Raw genomic sequence first — 17,696 nt, 5'->3', positions numbered from 1 at the left:
AACAAAAAGATTTCAAGATTAGAATAAAGAGAAAACAATTAATGATAGCTTAAACTCAGAAAAGAACGTTGTACATCACCAAACGACTTCCCAAAAGAGTAAAACCACGAGAGTGAACTTCAATATGACAGCCAGCTAGACGGGCAGAAGAAGAACTGCAGGTGTGTTGTTGTTCCACCTGAACTACCGCTAGGGTGCGGGTATACACCTGCCGTATCTTTGATAGCGCGAGATTTTGAATTTCTGCCAGGGAGTCAGGAGACTTCAGCTCTTTATATAACAAGCAGGTAAGTTTTATATTTAAAAAGTGCATTTAATATTTATCACTTGAGGAGTTAGGTCCAGGTTTAAAACAGGATTGAGAATTAAAGGAATTTCTGAACTACCATAAAATGATTTACTGTATTGGAATGAAATTCCTATTATTGTATGTAAAACGCTAACTAAATAGGTTGTAAAAAACAGAGCCTGAAGTGGAAGTATTGACATTATTCCCTTTATAATCAATGTCTATCCTTCTCTGCTAAAATAAAGATTTCTAAAACCCTAGAATTATGGTATTCCATATATTGCTGATAATTGGTTCCAGGCCACCACGTGGTACGTGAAAATCCGGGAAGTAGGATTCCTGTATGTGTGTGTGGGTACCAGAATGTTTAAGATATGTATATTAATACTTCATATATATATTTTACCTAAATCTACAGTATTTAATTATAAAACCTTAATATAATACATTCACTCTCTCTCATACAATATGTATTATGGTGTTCTACACTCACCAATGACAGTAGTATCTTGAGACGACTACAGTAATGACAACGACGATGATAATGATGACAATGACGATAACAATGACGACAATAATGACAGCCCTGTGCAGTTCGATGAATGTGACAATGAATGATGATGATAATGATGTTACTGCACAGGTATAATGAGGCCTTTAAATCAGTTAGGGAAGCGCCTCATCGTCAGATATCGGCGCTGGATCATCAACATTTGCTTCTGAGAAAGGCGAAAAGGCTGGTGGTGGTAAAGCAGAGGCTTCAACTCCACTCGTGGAGGCTTCAGGTTCACTCAAAGGCTCTTCTGCTGGAGGGAATGCTGGTGTAGCTGGAGTTTTTATCTTGGAGAAGAACATAGTGATGGGTAGTTGCTGTTGTTTTTTCTTTTGCTGCAAAATGCCCTTGTACGAGGACATGACCCCGTCAACACTGCTGCTAAACTCAATGGCTCAAACCATATCATCATCTATGTCTTGTGCAAATCGTTGCATTGCCCTTGCCATGTTGCACAATTGTTGCCAGTTCTCCAGGGTAAGGCCACGCTCTTCCATTTCTTCATCTTGCTCTTCTTCGCTTTCTTCTTCACTTGCAGACTTCGTCATCTCAGAGGTCTTCATCTGTCATGACAACAAATCCATCCCTGATGACGCAAGCCAGCTTCATCGCCTTTTCTACTACCGAGTGATGAACTTCATCTGGAGTGAAGCCTTTATAGTCATGCACCACATTAGACCATAATTTCTTCCAGTTAGAATTTAGGATCTCAGTTTTGATGTCCTTCGATGCTTTTTGGATATTAGTCAAGCCTGACGCTATGTTGTTGTCAACTGCCGGATATGGCCCTCCATCGTGGAACGAGTGTAGAGTCCCTTCAAGGCAGGAATGACACCTTGATTCATCAGCTGTATTAGATATGTGGTGCTAGGGGGCAGAAACTTGATCTGAACCCCATCATATTGCTGGTCTGTTGCATGGCCTCCTGCACAGTCCATCAAGAGGAGGACCTGAAAAGGGAGGCTCTTCTGAGTCAAATACAGCTTCACTTGGGGAATGAAGCAATGGAGGAACCATTTGAGGTTCAGGGCTTTTGTTATCCAGGCCTTAGAGTTATGCATATAATACCCGGGGAGTAGAGCCTTATTTTTGTTTTTTTAAGGCCCGTGGATTTTAGGCCTTATAAATAAGGCCTGGCTTAAGCATAAAGCCAGCAGCATTGCCGCTCATGATGAGAATGACTTGGTCCTTGTGGGCCTTGAAGCCTGGACTCTTCACTTCAACCTTGAAGAGAAATGTATGAGAAAGCACCCTCTTCCAATAGAGGCCTGTCTTGTCCATGGTAAAAACTAGCTCAGGGAGGTAGCTGCCATCACTGATGAGCTTAGGTATCAGCAGAGGCAGCCTCACCATACAAAGGTACGCTTTTGAGGTCGTATCTCTTTTGAAAATTATCAAAACAACTTTTGATGGGTGTAAAGCCTCATCCTTGAGTAGGCGAATCACTCATGGCAGAGCTAATACTGGCTTGAGGTTTATCAGAATCATCTTCAGTGGCTTCTTCAGCATCTCCTTTGTCGTTGTCATCAGGCAAGGTTTGATCATAGAGAGATTTGGCCTTAGTCCTGACCATATTAGTGCCCAAACACATTTTTTTCCTAGAATCAGCAATCCACCAGGCTAATGCAGCTTGCATTTTTACAATTCTCTTATTACGCTGAGTTACCACACGTTTCACTTCTTTATTGAAGCATATTGCAGCAGTTTTGAGGATATTAGCTTCGTCTTTATTAATGTGGTGCACTGTCAATTTATTTACTCCATAATGGCGTGCCAACACGGCATAACTTCTACCCTGTTTATACATATCTAAATGATTGACCTTTTCACTGATGGTCATCATCTTCCTCTTCCTCTTGGGCTCACTAGAGGAGTCTTTTGCAGGGGCATGGGGCTTAGGAGGCATTGCAAGGGCTTAATGAAAAGTTAGTTTCAAACACAACACTAAGATACGCGAGACAGTTGACAGCGTGAACGAGAGTAGGGAGATACAAGGGAAGAAGCTGGGAAAGGATGCGATGATACACAGCCAATCAGCTCACAGGATACATCCACTAGTGCTCTCATTCGTCAATCTTGCACCGGGAATCAATCACGTACCTTGTCTGGGTGGCCATGGGTTATGTAAAAAGGCTCTGAGAGAGCTTTTCTCATTGTCTGGCATCCTGGGGAACCATTTCTCTCGCGCATCACAATGAAACAGCGCTGCTTTCCGCAATACGGATGCCGATATGGCGGTATTTTTCAATTTTTATTTTTCGATGAATATTTTTTAAAAATCAGCGATACACTGAGACAGCAAAACTTGAACTGTGAAGTGGCAAGGGATTACTGCAACTGCAAAGAAATTTATTTAGAAATACTTTCTAACTTATTACACCAAAACACCAATTAATAAATTGGAAAATTTTATTGCCAACAGCATCGTGTGTTCCCAGACAGTCACCGACACCAAGTACTGACCTAACCCAACGTTGCTTAACTTAGCTGCTCAGACAAGAAGCTGTTTTTAACATGGTATGCCGTTGACCTAGTAAACCACAAAAATAAAGGTTTTCATGTATTAGTCATAACAGACTCAAAGGAGGCCCTTATACTGAAACTTGCAATGAGGTTAGGTAACAGGCTAGTTTCATACAAGTTGCAACATCTTATGAGGCATAAAGATTTAAGACTAAATGAAACTGAAATTAGCAGAAACTCTTTCTAATAGTGATAGCAATTTAAAAACTCTTATCCACAACAAAAAGGAGGTATTGAGAGGTTTATAATGAAGTTTTATTAGACTTCAGGAGCACTTAACTTACACCTCATTTGTTCCAAATGGCATGTTAGTATGTGCCTCTGTAAACGGATTTTGAAGCAAAGCGAAAAATCTAATTTGGGGTGAGATATCCATGTCGTCCTGATGGAAGGTTCCTTTAGGCAGCTTTCTAAGGGATACAGGTATTTAGCTACAGTGATACTACCAGAGAATTGACCATAGGTGTCCAGAATCCTAACTCCCTGCGCGAGTATCCGAAGAATACTCGCGGGGGACGTATTTCTTGATACGACACATGGCAATCTTCACCCCGAATAGAGTTTTCGCTCTGAGGAGGAAGAGTGGGGAAAATGAAGGGGAGCCGTCATCAAGGTTACCCGGTGGATCCCCCTTCCCATACTACTACAGGGCCACGCATGGCAACTCATTCCTTGTTGCAATTAAGCATGAATGGCTACAGATAGAGTAGTTTCGGGTGGGGATTTGTTACATATGTATGTCCCTTTTCTAGAAAAGGAGGGAGGGTCCATCAGGACGACATGGCTATCTCACCCAAAAATATATTTTTCGCTTTGCTTCAAAATCCGTTTTTTGGGCTCAGCTATGTCGTCCTGATGGAAGTTTACTAGAGAATTACTTGAAAGTACTATATCTGTGGGTTTGTATAAGTGCCTTAACCTTGAGTCAGCTTCTATATGGTCACCCAGACTGCATAAATATATGACGCTACCGTTATTCGTCATATCCGTTAAGCTTGGAACGAACTTAAAGCTTCCTGGCCCCTGCAGGGAAACTGTCAACTCTGACAATAGAAGCGAGAAGGTTTGTATACGTAGGAACAAATGGAATTAACTTACCATAAGTATGTTCACACGTATAAGCAGATTCAAGTATTTTTTATTATTTTAGGAAAAAAATAATTAAAAGACTCTGGCTAGTTTTATTCAGCTACTTATAGGGCGAATAAGACGCAAATACATTTTTTATATTTATTTGTATAAACAACATAAATACAACAGAGAATGTATTAAAATAGAATCATATCCTCCAAAACCAACATTCTAAAGGTACATATATATTTATCACCTGTAAGGAAAGAAATATATATTAAAACAGGGCCACTCAAAATTATTGTAAAATTATTAAGATAATTTCACTGTAGATGTTGGATGAGTTTAAACACTGCGTACGAGTGTACACACGGCACTGGTGTTAATGGTTTGATTCTACACCTATAAAGAACAGTCCCAGGGGCACCAGGGTGATCCTTAATAAAAGGTATTACACTTAAAGGTGTTAACACCTTTTCACCCATAACTGTAAAGTCCCTAACAGTTCACTGTTCATCGCAGCACTACACGACAGGTTTTATAACACTACCTGCCGCCACCACAAAGTGTTTTATCTCGTGCACTTCCTTCGCATAATGTATATAGAAGACTAGAGGATTTCCAACCTGTGTATGAGCGGAGTCTATCAAAGTCCATATACTGAAAAAAGTTCAGTGAGGAAGCAATTTTTCTCGGATCATGACCTGCGGGTGTACTGTCAGGATCCGCTCTGCGAATAAAGTAGGTGAGCTTCGCCCTCAGTTGTTTCAGGGCTAAGTTTGATCCTGAGGTTTCGCCTATGAAGAGCTGTCCTCCCTTGAAATCTGGAGTTCTTCGAAGATAGACCTTTAGACACTCTACTGGACATAGAGAGACATCTTCCTTCAGAGGGCAGATTCTCCAAGGACCTTACCTTTTGGTGGGTAGCTCGTTTTTGGCGAGAAAGGTACGATCTGGTTAAAGATTCAGTTCTCCCTCTTGCTAGAGCTACTATTTCACTAACTCTAGGCCCGGAGGCTATAGCAAACAAAAATATCACTTTTTGAGTTAGATCCTTTAAGGAGCAATCTTCATTGTTCAAGTTCGAAGCCTAGTGCAAGACTTTGTCCAAAGACCATGAAATGGGCTTCGGAGGGGCTGCTGGTTTAAGTCTTGTGCATGCTTTCGGAATCTTGTTGAAGATTTCGTTCGACAGGTCCACCTGGAAGGCGTATAGAAGACGTCTAGTCAAAGCTGGCTTATACGTAGTTATCATAGTGGAAGCTTTAACAAAAGAGACCCACTTCTTCCAAGACGATTCATATTGTCTTCTGGTTGATTTTGACTTGTATTCTTCTATAAAGTCGATACTGTCTTTTGAGATTCCAAATCTTTTCTTGACTGCTAAGGCGAGAAAATCATGAGATGAAGGTTTTGATTTCTCAATGATGAAGCGAAAACAGTCGACTTCTGACCCAGTTGGGATAGAACTGGGTTCGGTAGAGGAAACAGCCTCAGCTTCAGTTCTATCACCAGAGGGAACCAATTGCTCTTGGGCCACTTGGGGGCCACCACTGCTGCTGTCCCCTTGAAGGATCTCAGCTTGTTGAGGACCTTCAACAGGAGATTTGTTGATGGGAACAGATGGATGCGAGTCCATCTGTTCCAATCGAGGGGCATGGCGTCCGTCGCTTCTGCCCGAGGGTCCTCATATGGGGCTACGTATCAAGGTAGTTTCTTGTTGTCGCTTGTTGCGAAGAGGTCGATCTGCAGTTCTGGGACTTTTTCCAAGATTAAGGAGAATGAGTCTGCATCTAGGGACCATTCTGACTCTATCGGCTTTCGCCTGGATAGAGCGTCAGCCGTCACATTGCGGACCCCTTGTAGGTGAACTGCTGATAAGTGCCATCTTTTCTTTCTTGCCAAGCGAAAGATGGCCAACGTCACGTGGTTGATGTAGTGCGATCTCAAGCCTTGTCGGTTCAGACATCTCACTATCACTTCGCTGTCCAAGACCAGCTTGATGTGGGCTGATCTGTGAGGGGATAGCTTCTTCAACGTCAGGAGGACTGCCATGGCCTCTAGAATGCTGATGTGAAAGGTCTTGAACAGGGGTGACCAGGTCCCTTGAGCTTTCCTTTGATGGGAATCACCTCCCCATCCTTCCGTCGAGGCATCCGTGTGGATGACTACCGATGGTTGAGGTGGTTGTAAGGGAATAGTCCTTCCTAGGCTCTTGACCTTCGACCACAGCCTCAGAAGCGATCGCAGTAGGGTCGGTGTTGGTCTCTGTTGATCTCTTCGAGCGTTTGATGCGTATCTTCTCCAGACTCCTGACGCATCTTTCAGCTATGCTCTTAGCACTGGGTCTGTTACTGCTGCAAAATGGAGAGAGCCCAGTACTCTTTCCTGTTGGCTTCTTGAGATCCTGTTGGATTTCAGTAGTCTCTTGACAGAACCTGCAATCTCTCTCCTCTTCTTTGGTGGAATGGAGAGGCGGTGCGACTGCAAGTTCCAGTGGATTCCCAACCATTGAAACTCTTGAGCTGGAGAGAGGCGAAACTTCTTGTAATTGATCTTGAAGCCCAGACGTTCCAGGAACTGGATCACTTTTGCGGCTGCCTGCAGACAAGCAGTCTTCGATGCTGCCCACACCAGCCAGTCGTCCAGGTATGCAGCTACCTGAACGCCTTCTAAGCGTAGCTGTTGTACGACTGTGTCCACATATTTCGTGAAGATCCTTGGGGCTATGTTTAGTCCAAAGGACATGGCTCTGAAGACATACTTTGTCTTCCGTAGCTTGAATCCTAGGTAGGAGGGGAGGGGGCGACTGACTGGAAGGTGCCAGTAAGCATCTGCCAGGTCTATTGAGACTGTGTATGCCCCTTTCGGTAACAGGGTCATGTGTTGTAGGGTTAGCATCCAGAACTTGTTGTTCTCGAACTTGTTGAGTGCAGACAAGTCTAGAATGACTCTGAGTTTGTTTAAGTCCTTCTTGGGAACACAAAACAGCCTTCCCTGTAATTTGATGGACTTTGCTTTCCTTATAACCTTTTTGTTCAAGAGTTCTAAGGTATATTCTTCCAGTAAGGGGGTGGAGTGTTGGAAGAATTGAGGAAATGAAGGTGGAGATCTGTTCCATTTCCATCCTAGTCCATTCTTGATTAGGCTGTGGTCCCAGGGATCGAAGGTCCAACGAGCGTGAAAGTAGAGGAGTCTTCCTCCTCCCTGGAGCATCTCATTGCTTGGATGGTCCGGAGGGTTTGCCACCCTAACCACGTCCTCCCCTACCTCATGAGGGGTTTCTTGAGCCCCGTTTAGACCCTCTACCTTTCGGGCAAAAGGTACTGGTGTGCCTCTCAAAACCTGGGTTAAAGGCTGGTAACTGGGCTACCAGCTGTTGAGGCACCACCTGGAAAGTGATTTGTGGCTGAGCAACCATTTGGGGCACCGTGGTCATGGTTACTGTGGGATGTTGCACAGGTCGAGAAGGCAGTCTTGGCTTCTTTGTCTTCCTCTTAGGTTGGGGACCAGCATCTGGGGAAGATTTTCTCTTGGCAGAGATGCCCCACTTTTGGAGAAGATTCCTATTCTCTGTGGTGGCTTTGGAGTCTACCTCTTGGACTACTTCCTTTGGGAAGAGGTCCTTGCCCCAGAAGCAGGAAGTAATCAACTTCCTAGGCTCGTGTTTGACCGTTGCATTGGCAAACACAAACACTCTGCAGGCTCTCCTGGCCTTCACAAAGTTGTCCTTAACTAGGGTAGCCATGTGCATCTTGGCTAGGTCTGTAGACATGCCTGGGGTGCTTGCAATGCCAGCACACATCTCCATATAGTTCTGGAGGGACAGAGAGGCGGCTAGTCTCTCCTTTGTCTTCTGTTCTCTTCTCAGGAGAGTCTGACAGCTTCGGGAGGTTCTCACTGAACTACTGTCCTGCGATGTCTGCGTCGAGCTTCGATACTGAGAAGGTTAGGTGGGCCTCGTTCCAGTCCTTCTCGCCCGTGGGCAAGGCCAGAGACAATGACCTACACTCCTTTAGCGTAGGACATGGTTTGCCTGCATCAACTACCTTAAGCACACTGTGGAGAGCTTTCGACAAGAAGGGGAAAGCTCTGGATGGAGGAGCAAGAAAGGTAGGGTGCTTTTTGCTCAACGCACAAACTTTGGAGTTGGTATATCCTGCCTTCTTCAGGCTACTCGTCAAGAGAGTGTGCCTTGTCGTGGTCGAAAACCATGACTTCCTTGGGTTCCGTCTCTTCCTTAGACGCTGGCTTACTCTTCAGCCGGATGAAACATTCCGGGTAAGACGAAAGGTTTGTCCAGAATTGAATGTTGTCCACGGGGATGGCCCCCATCTTCTCCGAAATGTAGTTTCCCATTCATCATGGGCATGAACTCTGCATACTTCCAGGGATCGGTTTCGGAGCATGGTGGCAGGTCGGATAGCTCTCCTGGCCTTCACAAAGCGTACAAGTCCTTAACTAGGGTAGCCATGTGCATCTTGGCTAGGACTGTATACATGCCTGGGGTGCTTGCAATGCCAGCTCACATCTCCATGCAGTTCTGAAGGGACAGAGAGGTGGCTAGTCTCTCCTTTGTCTCCTGTTCTCTTCTCAGGAGAAAGTCTGACAGCTTCGGGAGGTTCTCACTGAACTGCTGTCCTGCGATATCTGCGTCGAGCTTCGATACTGAAAAGGTTAGGTGGACCTCGTTCCAGTCCTTCTCGCCCGTGGGCAAGGCCAGAGACAATGTCCTACACTCCTCTAGCGTAGGACATGGTTTGCCTGCATCAACTACCTTGAGCACACTGTGGAGAGCTTTCGACGAGAAGGGGAAAGCTCTGGATGGAGGAGCAAGAAAGGTAGAGTGCTTCTTGCTCAATGCAGAAACTTTGGAGTTGGTATATCCTGCCTTCTTCAGGCTACTCGTCAAGAGAGCCTGTGCCTTGTCGTGGTCGAAAACCATGACTTCCTTGGGTTCCGTCTCTTCCTTAGACGCCAGCTTACTCTTCAGCCGGATGAAACATTCCGGGTAAGACGAAAGATTTGGCCAGAATTGAATGTCGTCCACGGGTATGGCCCCCTTCTTCTCCGAAATGTAGAGTTTCCCATTCATCATGGGCATGAACTCTGCATACCTCCAAGGATCGGTTTCGGAGCATGGTGGCAGGTCTGACACTTTGGGTCGCTCGTATGACCCACGAGAAGCAACTATGTGGGTTGCTTCCTGGAATTCCTTCCTCACATCTACGTTTTCCTTACGTAGGGAGTCAACTAGTTGCTGGATCTGGGCCACAACCGCTTGGCCCAGCGGGTCTAGTTGAGGGGTTGGAGCCAAAAAAGTTGACGGCACAGGCTGAAATGCCGACGGAGACAGAAGAGGGTCCTCAGCTTCTGTCGACTCAAGATCTTCTTCTTCTCCAGGTGGTTGGGCCACCTCTTCTTCAGGGTCCTCTTGAAGGAGATCCTTTTCGGTGACCGAGGACACTTCTGACATCCTCTCCTGATGGAAGTCCATGCCTTGTAAAGCCTCGTTGATATCGGCCTCTATTGCAAGTTGTATGCAGGGAGGTCCGGGTCGTGCCTGAGGTACGATGGCATCAGCTGTTGCCTTCGAGAACAGCAGGCTTCTCATCATCTCGCTTGGTAGGTATGGTCCCGCAGAGTTCTTTTGGAACCCTTGTACCTACTTCCTAAGCGTTTCCCTCGCAGTATTCCTTGACTCCGTCGTCTTGGGATCGCCGAAATCCTCGGTCATCAAGGCCGAGCAGACGTTGCAATCCTTGGGATCCCAATATCCCAAGGTTTTAGTCGCGAGGGAGCAGGGGGCACGAGATCTGCACATGGTGTGACCACAAAAGTTCTTACTTTTGTGGTTCCAGAAGATAACCTCACACTTCACCTTGGCCCCCTCCTGTAAAGAAAGAAAAAGGTGAAATGAGTATGGGGTAATTTATCACTGATAAATTAAATTCATGCATTAAAATAGCACTTACTATTATCATTATAGCTTAGGATAGTAAGCTAGAATGGAAAATAGGAAAGTCACATATGTGTCTCCTGTCCAGGCAATTGCTGTGACCTCCCTCAATATTATTTAGAATTTTCTTATTAGGGAAATCTAGGTGGAAGAGCTCTAAATTCTAGAGCTAAGTAAGTGTATACTAGCACTAACCCTTCCATAATGGAATATTAATATTGTAGGGTAAGGATATTATGTTCTGATGACCTATGGCTCATCAGGATATTGAAGGAATACTTCACTTCAACATTTAGCAGTCTCAACAATGGACTGTGAAAGGACACACAGAATATGTTGGAAAATATACTACTGTATATTATATACTATAGTTTTCTAACTGGAGTATGTACTATACAGTGGAACCTCTACATACGATTGTTCCAACATCCAAAGTAAAATTTCATCAAATTTTTGTCTCGACACCCGAAGTAATGCTCCAACATCGGATGTAGATCTTGTTTACACCGGTAGATGGCAGTACGTAAGAGGGATGCCATAGAGCGTCGAGTGCTCTGTTCTCTGTTCTTGTGTGTATCGTTTGGTTGTCCTCTGTTTGGTCTGTTATTAACAGTGCTTATTTTCTTCCTTTTCTCATATTTCCTTTTTTATTTTACCTATAATCATGGTGCCTAAGAAGCTAAGTTTCAGTACAGGTAGTGGTGAGAAAAGGAAGAAGGCAATTCTTTCATTAGAATTGAAGCAAGAAATTATAGAAAAACATGAGAGCAGTGTGCATGTGAGTGATATGGCTAAACAATATGGCCGGAATAGGCCTATGATCTCGACGATCATCAAGCAGAAGGCAGCCACTAAAGCAGATAAACCATCGAAGGGGATCACCATTATTACAAGACATCGTAGCAATACCCTGGAAGAGATAGAATGCCTTTTGTTGATAGGGATAAAGGACAAAGAGATTGTTGGCAACGATCATTTGTGAGAAGGGCCAGCGCGATGAACAGAAAAGAAGAAAAAAGTGAAGCAAAGAAAACCAAGATATCATTAACAAGCTCTTTTAAAAAAGTCCTCTCACTTTTTCTGTTTCTCTCTAAATAGCATTAACATGTTCTTTAAATAAAATCTCTCTCTCTCTCTTGTTCTTCGCTGTTATAGTGTTAAGGATGTCTTATTTTTTTTCCGAGAGAGAGAGAGAGAGAGAGAGAGAGATTAAACAAAAATGTGTTTAGAGTACATATGATTTTTAACAGCGTCAACGAGTTGAAAGACAATTAAATGTAACTAAGAAAGTAATAACAGCGAATCTGAATTCCTTTATTAACTAAAACAAATATTGATACAAACACACTCGTGTGCGTATGCACAAACACACACACAGGTGTAGGAATTGCTACGCAGTAAGAGACAGACGGTCAGGGAGGAGGTAGAGATGGTGACTGCGATAACGTACCGTAACTCATCACTGAAAGTTATGAAAATTAAAAATCAAAAGAAAACAAAATGTAAAAAATATGAAATAAAAAAAAAAAAAAATAAGCCAAGTTAGATTAAAGTCCCCGTAGTGTAAGTTACAGTACGTTATTGCAGTCACCATCTCTACCTCCTCGCCGATCGTGTCTCCTCCTGCCTAGGAATTCCTACACCTGTGTGTGTGTGTGTTTGTGCATATGCACATGAGTGTTTGTAACAATATTTGTTTTGTTTAATCTCTCTCTCTCTCAGTCTCTGAAAAAAAAATAATAGTCGTCTCTAACACTAACAGTGAAAAAGAGAGAGAGAGAGAGAGAGAGAGAGAGAGAGAGAGAGAGAGAGAGAGAGAGAGAGAGAGAGAGAGAGAGAGAGAGAGAGAGAGTATTTATTTAAAGAACATGTTAACACCATATCTACCTTCTCGCCGATCGTCCGTCTCCTCCTGGCGTAGCAATTCCTACACCTGTATTGGCCTGTCTCCAAGGTAAAGTGACAATAAAAACATTTTTTATTTATTATTTCTTTATAATTATCTTTTTTACATCCTTCTTTCATATTATGCAATTGCGTTATTGTTATGTGTAATCATATGTAGTAATTTATTAAGGAGTTATTATAAGTTTTTGAGCTGTGGAACGAATTATACAAATTACAGTGAATTCTTATGGGAATATTTGCTCCAACATACGATTGTTTTAACATACGAAGCAGTTTCTGGAACGAATTAAGATCGTATGTAGAGGTTCCACTGTACTGCAGAAATACTGGCTACTGTATAATATTATACTGTAGTTCTGCCGGCTTGCTCACTAGCCGACAGAGAGAGAGAAAGCATGGAGAGAAGGGCTACCATATAATTATAGTTTAGTACAATAACTAGGGTTGTAGGCACTACTGTCCCTACTGCCTTCTTCCAGAATGAGGATTCAAATGGAAGGGGGGAATGTAATCATTCTAGCTTCCATCCAGCCACAGTATCTGTTGCCGGCTGCTCTGCCGGTTCCAGAGTCTGTGGATGGCAGTCCAAGAGAGGACTGAAGAATACTTGAGAGTTATAAGGGTCTCCTACCGGCAGCCGTCATGGCCGGCACAACCTTTCCCGGAGCCTTGCTTCTGTTAAGGGGAAGGTCGAAGCGGCAATCAAGCCACCTTTGTAGGAGCCCAGCCGGCATCGCAACCCACCCGGCAAGCGGGGAGATTGTAGAATACCGGTTAGAGATGTTGTGACGGCTAGGCCATCACTATAGGACAGAAAGGGGAAGGGAAAAAGGTCTTATATTTTGTGTCGAAAGAAGGCCTCCCACTATTGGCCACAAACACAGAAACATAGTTTCTATACCGGTGTCGTCTTGGGCGGCAGAGGAATAACGATTCCTCAGCCTAAGACCTTGCCAGATATAAGACATGTCTTCTAGACCACAAGGGACAAGGTGGCGGCAACTGACTACCATTTTCGGTTGTGGGCTAGGGAAGCCGGGCTTCCTATGCCTACAATTGTCAACTGGCAGGGGAATGACTAGTCCCCCGTCAGTAGAGTTGCCGACAACAAGACTGAATACTCTGAGTTACTGTCGTAATCAAAGCTGGGATACTCACTGGCAAAGAGGAAAGACAGAAACACTAGCCTAGTCAAGCCGGAGTACACTACTCTATGGCAAGACCGAGATAGGGTTGTCCCCTAATGGCGGCACTCAGAGGGAAGGTAGGGTTTACCCTTAAATCTCTAAAAGAGACAAGTATCGAATTATACTAGTAATTCTAGGAGATATGCTATCTCCGACTGAATTGATAAAACGATACAAGAGGGTAAACGGGGATAATGTACGAAAGCATACTAAAACGCATTAGGCTAACCCAACGCTAGTCTGGATCTCGGCTACGCTACGTCACCGAGACCCTATCGTATACGATCGAAACATTTCACAGAAGAGGAAATGTACGTGCATGATCTTATCTTCACTATTATAATTTGCCTAAATAACTATAATTCATTAAAGCTAAATACCGGGAACGTCGTACTACTGACTAAATAAAGCATTTATGGCGTACGACAGCGTCCATAATGGCGCCTCCGGTGAATGGTTATGCTCCGATAAACCTATCTAAATCATGCTAATTTAACTGTGAGAAGGGAGCTAAAAATTGTACATAGGAAAGATTAAATACTCTACTTTCCAGGGGATGAAGATGGTGGAGAATTCATGATAAATCCAGGAATAGTAACAAAACACAGAGAGCAAGCGGGAGATACACCGTGCTTGATTCGCTACTATAAAAGGAATGAGTTGCCATGCATGGCCCTGTAGTAGTACGGGAAGGGGATCCACTGGGTAACCTTGATAATGGCTCCCCTTCATTTTCGCCACTCTTCCCCCTCAGAGCAAAAACTCTTATTTAGGGTGAAGATTGCCATGTGTCGTATCAAGAAATACGTCCCCTGATATTATGCGATATCCTTAAGAATTTTCTTAAGGATACTAGCACCAGGAGTCAGAATTCTGGAGACCTATGGTCAATTCTCTGGGAGTATCACTGTAGCTAAATATCCCTTAGAAAGCTGCCGAAAGGAACCTTCCATCAGGACGACATGGCTGAGCCCAAAAAAGGGTTTTGTATGAAAGGCATAGCCTATGTAACTTTAACTCTATCACAGCCTCAACTGCTTAAGCCAAGTGTGAATCAGCTGATTTTTCCAGTTTGTCTACCATAATATACAGGGCTGCTGTGAAAGTGCACAAAGGACTTGTTTGCCTACATTTACTTTGCTAAAGTTAACCCATGATGAGCTGTCGGTGGAGCTTGCGAGCAAAAAGCGTACAGTCGACTGAAACACGATGAAAACAATAGACTTTCTAGTTGAAACTTCATTCACTTTGTCAAATAAGGATTTAAGGGAATCATAAGAAATGTCAAACCATCCACTAAATATTGTACTGCAATGCGAGGTGGTTTAGGAGCACTTACTCTACTGAGTGGAGTGATATAAAGATCAGTCTACCCACTCCATCTTCTGCCTCACAATTTAGTTGTCTTATAGAGCGACTAGTATTGCAGCTTGCAAGGGTTTATAGTAATTGAAGAATTTGTGGCTTTGTGAGAGGCTTTTGAATCTGTACTGCGCAGTGAACTCTCAGAAACATTACTGATAGAAATACTGTACTAGACTCAACTTCGGGAGGGTATTAGGTTAGGTTTGGCAATGGCAGAATTACCACTTTTACGAGATGATTCATAGGAAGCTAGTGATGTCAAGAGCTTATGAAGCTCTTTGCTATCGACAGTTGGCTGATTAAGTGAACTGTTTAAAGGTGAAGGCGAGTCATTATCGCCTAGTCTTTCCTGGCTTTTCTTCTGAACTAACAGCAAGTTTCCTTAGTTTTTGAATCTGTTAACTTAATTGGCAACCATTGAAATGGACTTTTCCATTAGTGGTTCCGTGAGGGAAACATAATCTTCATTATGGTCTAAATCTGAGTATTGCCCCCAATACAATATACAAAGGGAATGTGGATCATGATCCCCTAGAAACGATTCCTGTGCATACTCCCAGCATTAATTGCTAACGAAACCCTCGGGAGGACATCTTAATGCACAGTGATAAGCTAACAACTGAGAAATTAAAGAGAAAGATACTGGTGTGTCAGTTACCACTAACTGCTAGAATGCTCCTTCCTTACCTAAGAGCATGCATTTATTGATGGTCTTGAAAATGGGAGGAGTTAAAAAAAAAAAAAAAAAAAAAAAAAAAAAAAAATACGGGTAAACACCAATTACACTGAGCTGCTTGAGAAGCAGTAATATGAACATTATTGGAGTTTCGTAAGAATGAATATATCTTAGTTTATTATTCCTGTTTTCTTTCCTTTATAACACTTGCACTAGTAAGGATATGGCGTAGTTCATTTCCATGATATACATTTTGGCATAAGTATTTACCTACTTATATAAATAACTCAGTGTATTCTATACAACTCTAAATTATCAACAAAAAGGAAACAACACACTTCATAGTTGAAATCTTTATTACAAAAGAAGAAAGATAAACCCAAGATTAAATTAATCAAAATACAACATCTTATTTGATCATCTAAAATATTTCAGTTCATGTTTGGATTATCTTACCTGGATAAGGAATAAAAGCTACAAATTAAAAAATTCATTTACAAGGATTTGATTTTAATGGCCTAAATATACTTTTGAACACTGGAAGTTCATGTCCCAAAATAGACAAATTGTCATATTCAGTCAACTATTTATCTAAATTTCTAATAAAATGGATATCTACAAAATACCTAACCTTTATAAAAAATATTTGAAACTGAAAGAGAATGCTGTTTAAAAATCATGTATATACAGTACAATGAATTGTATATACAAACCAAGCGTGATTGAGCATTAAGGATATGTGTCGTCACTTATACAATAACTGCAAAGAAGCTATTAAAAGGATATGATTCTGTAATTTTGCAAGAATACAATATACAGTACTGTATTAGATTTCTGAAACTTCTCAAATATACTATAATGGACTGTCCACCAGCATATATACTGTATGTATGTGGATATTAGCAACTGATTTACGGTAATCCTTATGCTACTGTTAAAAATAATGAAAATTACATGAAACCTATCAAGCTTCCCACCAAGAGAATTTTAAATGCATACTGTAAATTAACGAATAGTACGACCAAGAACAGATATTGGATGACTACCCTTAGAATCTGACTTTTTCTTCTCCTTTTTATCAACAGCCCAACATTTCCACATACGAATGGTTTCATCTGCTGCTGCACTAACCACCATCTGACCGTCTGGTGACACGCACAGTTCTAAAACACGACCAGTATGACCTGCGTATAATAAAGGAAAGAAATTAAAAATTTCCTCCTGAACAGCTCAAAATAATTATCTAGGACATAATTTGACAAGTGACTTATAGTACCAAGACCTTGATATGGCCATCTTGAAAGATTTAATTAGATGATGACAGGGAAAACTGAAGCCATAAAATGCATTAGTTGTCAAAAATGAAAAATAAATAAAAAATTATCACCAATTTTTCAAGTAATTTGTATTTTTCTTAGCCATACCAACCAGAGTCCTTTAATTAGGGAGATTGATTCAGCACAAGCTGGAGACAAACATTAAATCTTGGATAACGAAACATTATTCAGCTGGGAAGGGTGCGAGGCGAGGAAAGCGGCCCCTCTCCCAGTCAGAGCGATTCACTTCTGACCTTTCCTCCCAAGACTGAGAGGGATGGGTGGTTGAGAAGGAAGTTGGATTAAGGACTCAGAATTATATAGTTAGGAAAAATGCAAATTATTTTAAGAATGTGTGATTTGGTCCTATTCGTCATAAAAACCATACTCCTGTTTTCGGGCTCAAGCCATGTTGTACTGATGAAAGTTCCTCAGTGGAAACTTCTACGTGGGATATTTCTATGAGTGATATACCAGAGAAATTTTACCTTAGAGGTATTAACGGAGTTATAACCTCCAGAGCGAATATCCAGAGAGATATCGTGCATGTAACAGGGACGTATTAATAACAAGTCATGGTTATCCTTCCCCTAATAGAGTTAACCTTGTTTCGAAGGATAAGGGATAGGGTAGGAATACATGGGGGAGAGAGCCATTACAACTCCCGATTTCAATGTGCTACAACTAACACGTTTCCTGTTGAACCATCCCTTTTGCAGTGCCATCTTTGATGGTCGCTTGGAGTTTTTTTGCCTGTTTTCTCAGCTTTTTGAGTGTTTTAGCAATCATGGATGCTTCAGCTTCTTCCTCATCAACCAAGTTCAATACCCTTTTCTTGTGTGTTGGAGA

The 17,696-nt window shown here is 42.4% G+C and overlaps 1 protein-coding gene across 1 annotated transcript in view; it reads right to left on the bottom strand.

Annotated features, from left to right (window-relative positions):
• Positions 1-15,872: 15,872 nt before the first annotated feature.
• fzy (cell division cycle 20 protein fzy) overlaps positions 15,873-17,696 on the bottom strand; it is a 240,187-nt gene continuing 238,363 nt past the window's right edge. Inside the window, exon 9 of the mRNA XM_068388413.1 lies at positions 15,873-16,715. Within this exon, the coding sequence (XP_068244514.1) occupies positions 16,537-16,715 (179 nt within the window). The 3' untranslated portion in view covers positions 15,873-16,536. The remainder of the gene's footprint in view (positions 16,716-17,696) is intronic.

Source organism: Palaemon carinicauda, chromosome 15, assembly GCF_036898095.1.
Source record: "Palaemon carinicauda isolate YSFRI2023 chromosome 15, ASM3689809v2, whole genome shotgun sequence".
Lineage (NCBI taxonomy): Eukaryota > Metazoa > Arthropoda > Malacostraca > Decapoda > Palaemonidae > Palaemon > Palaemon carinicauda.
Note: the sequence above shows the minus strand (reverse complement) of the source record. Positions and strands in the feature narration are given on the sequence as shown.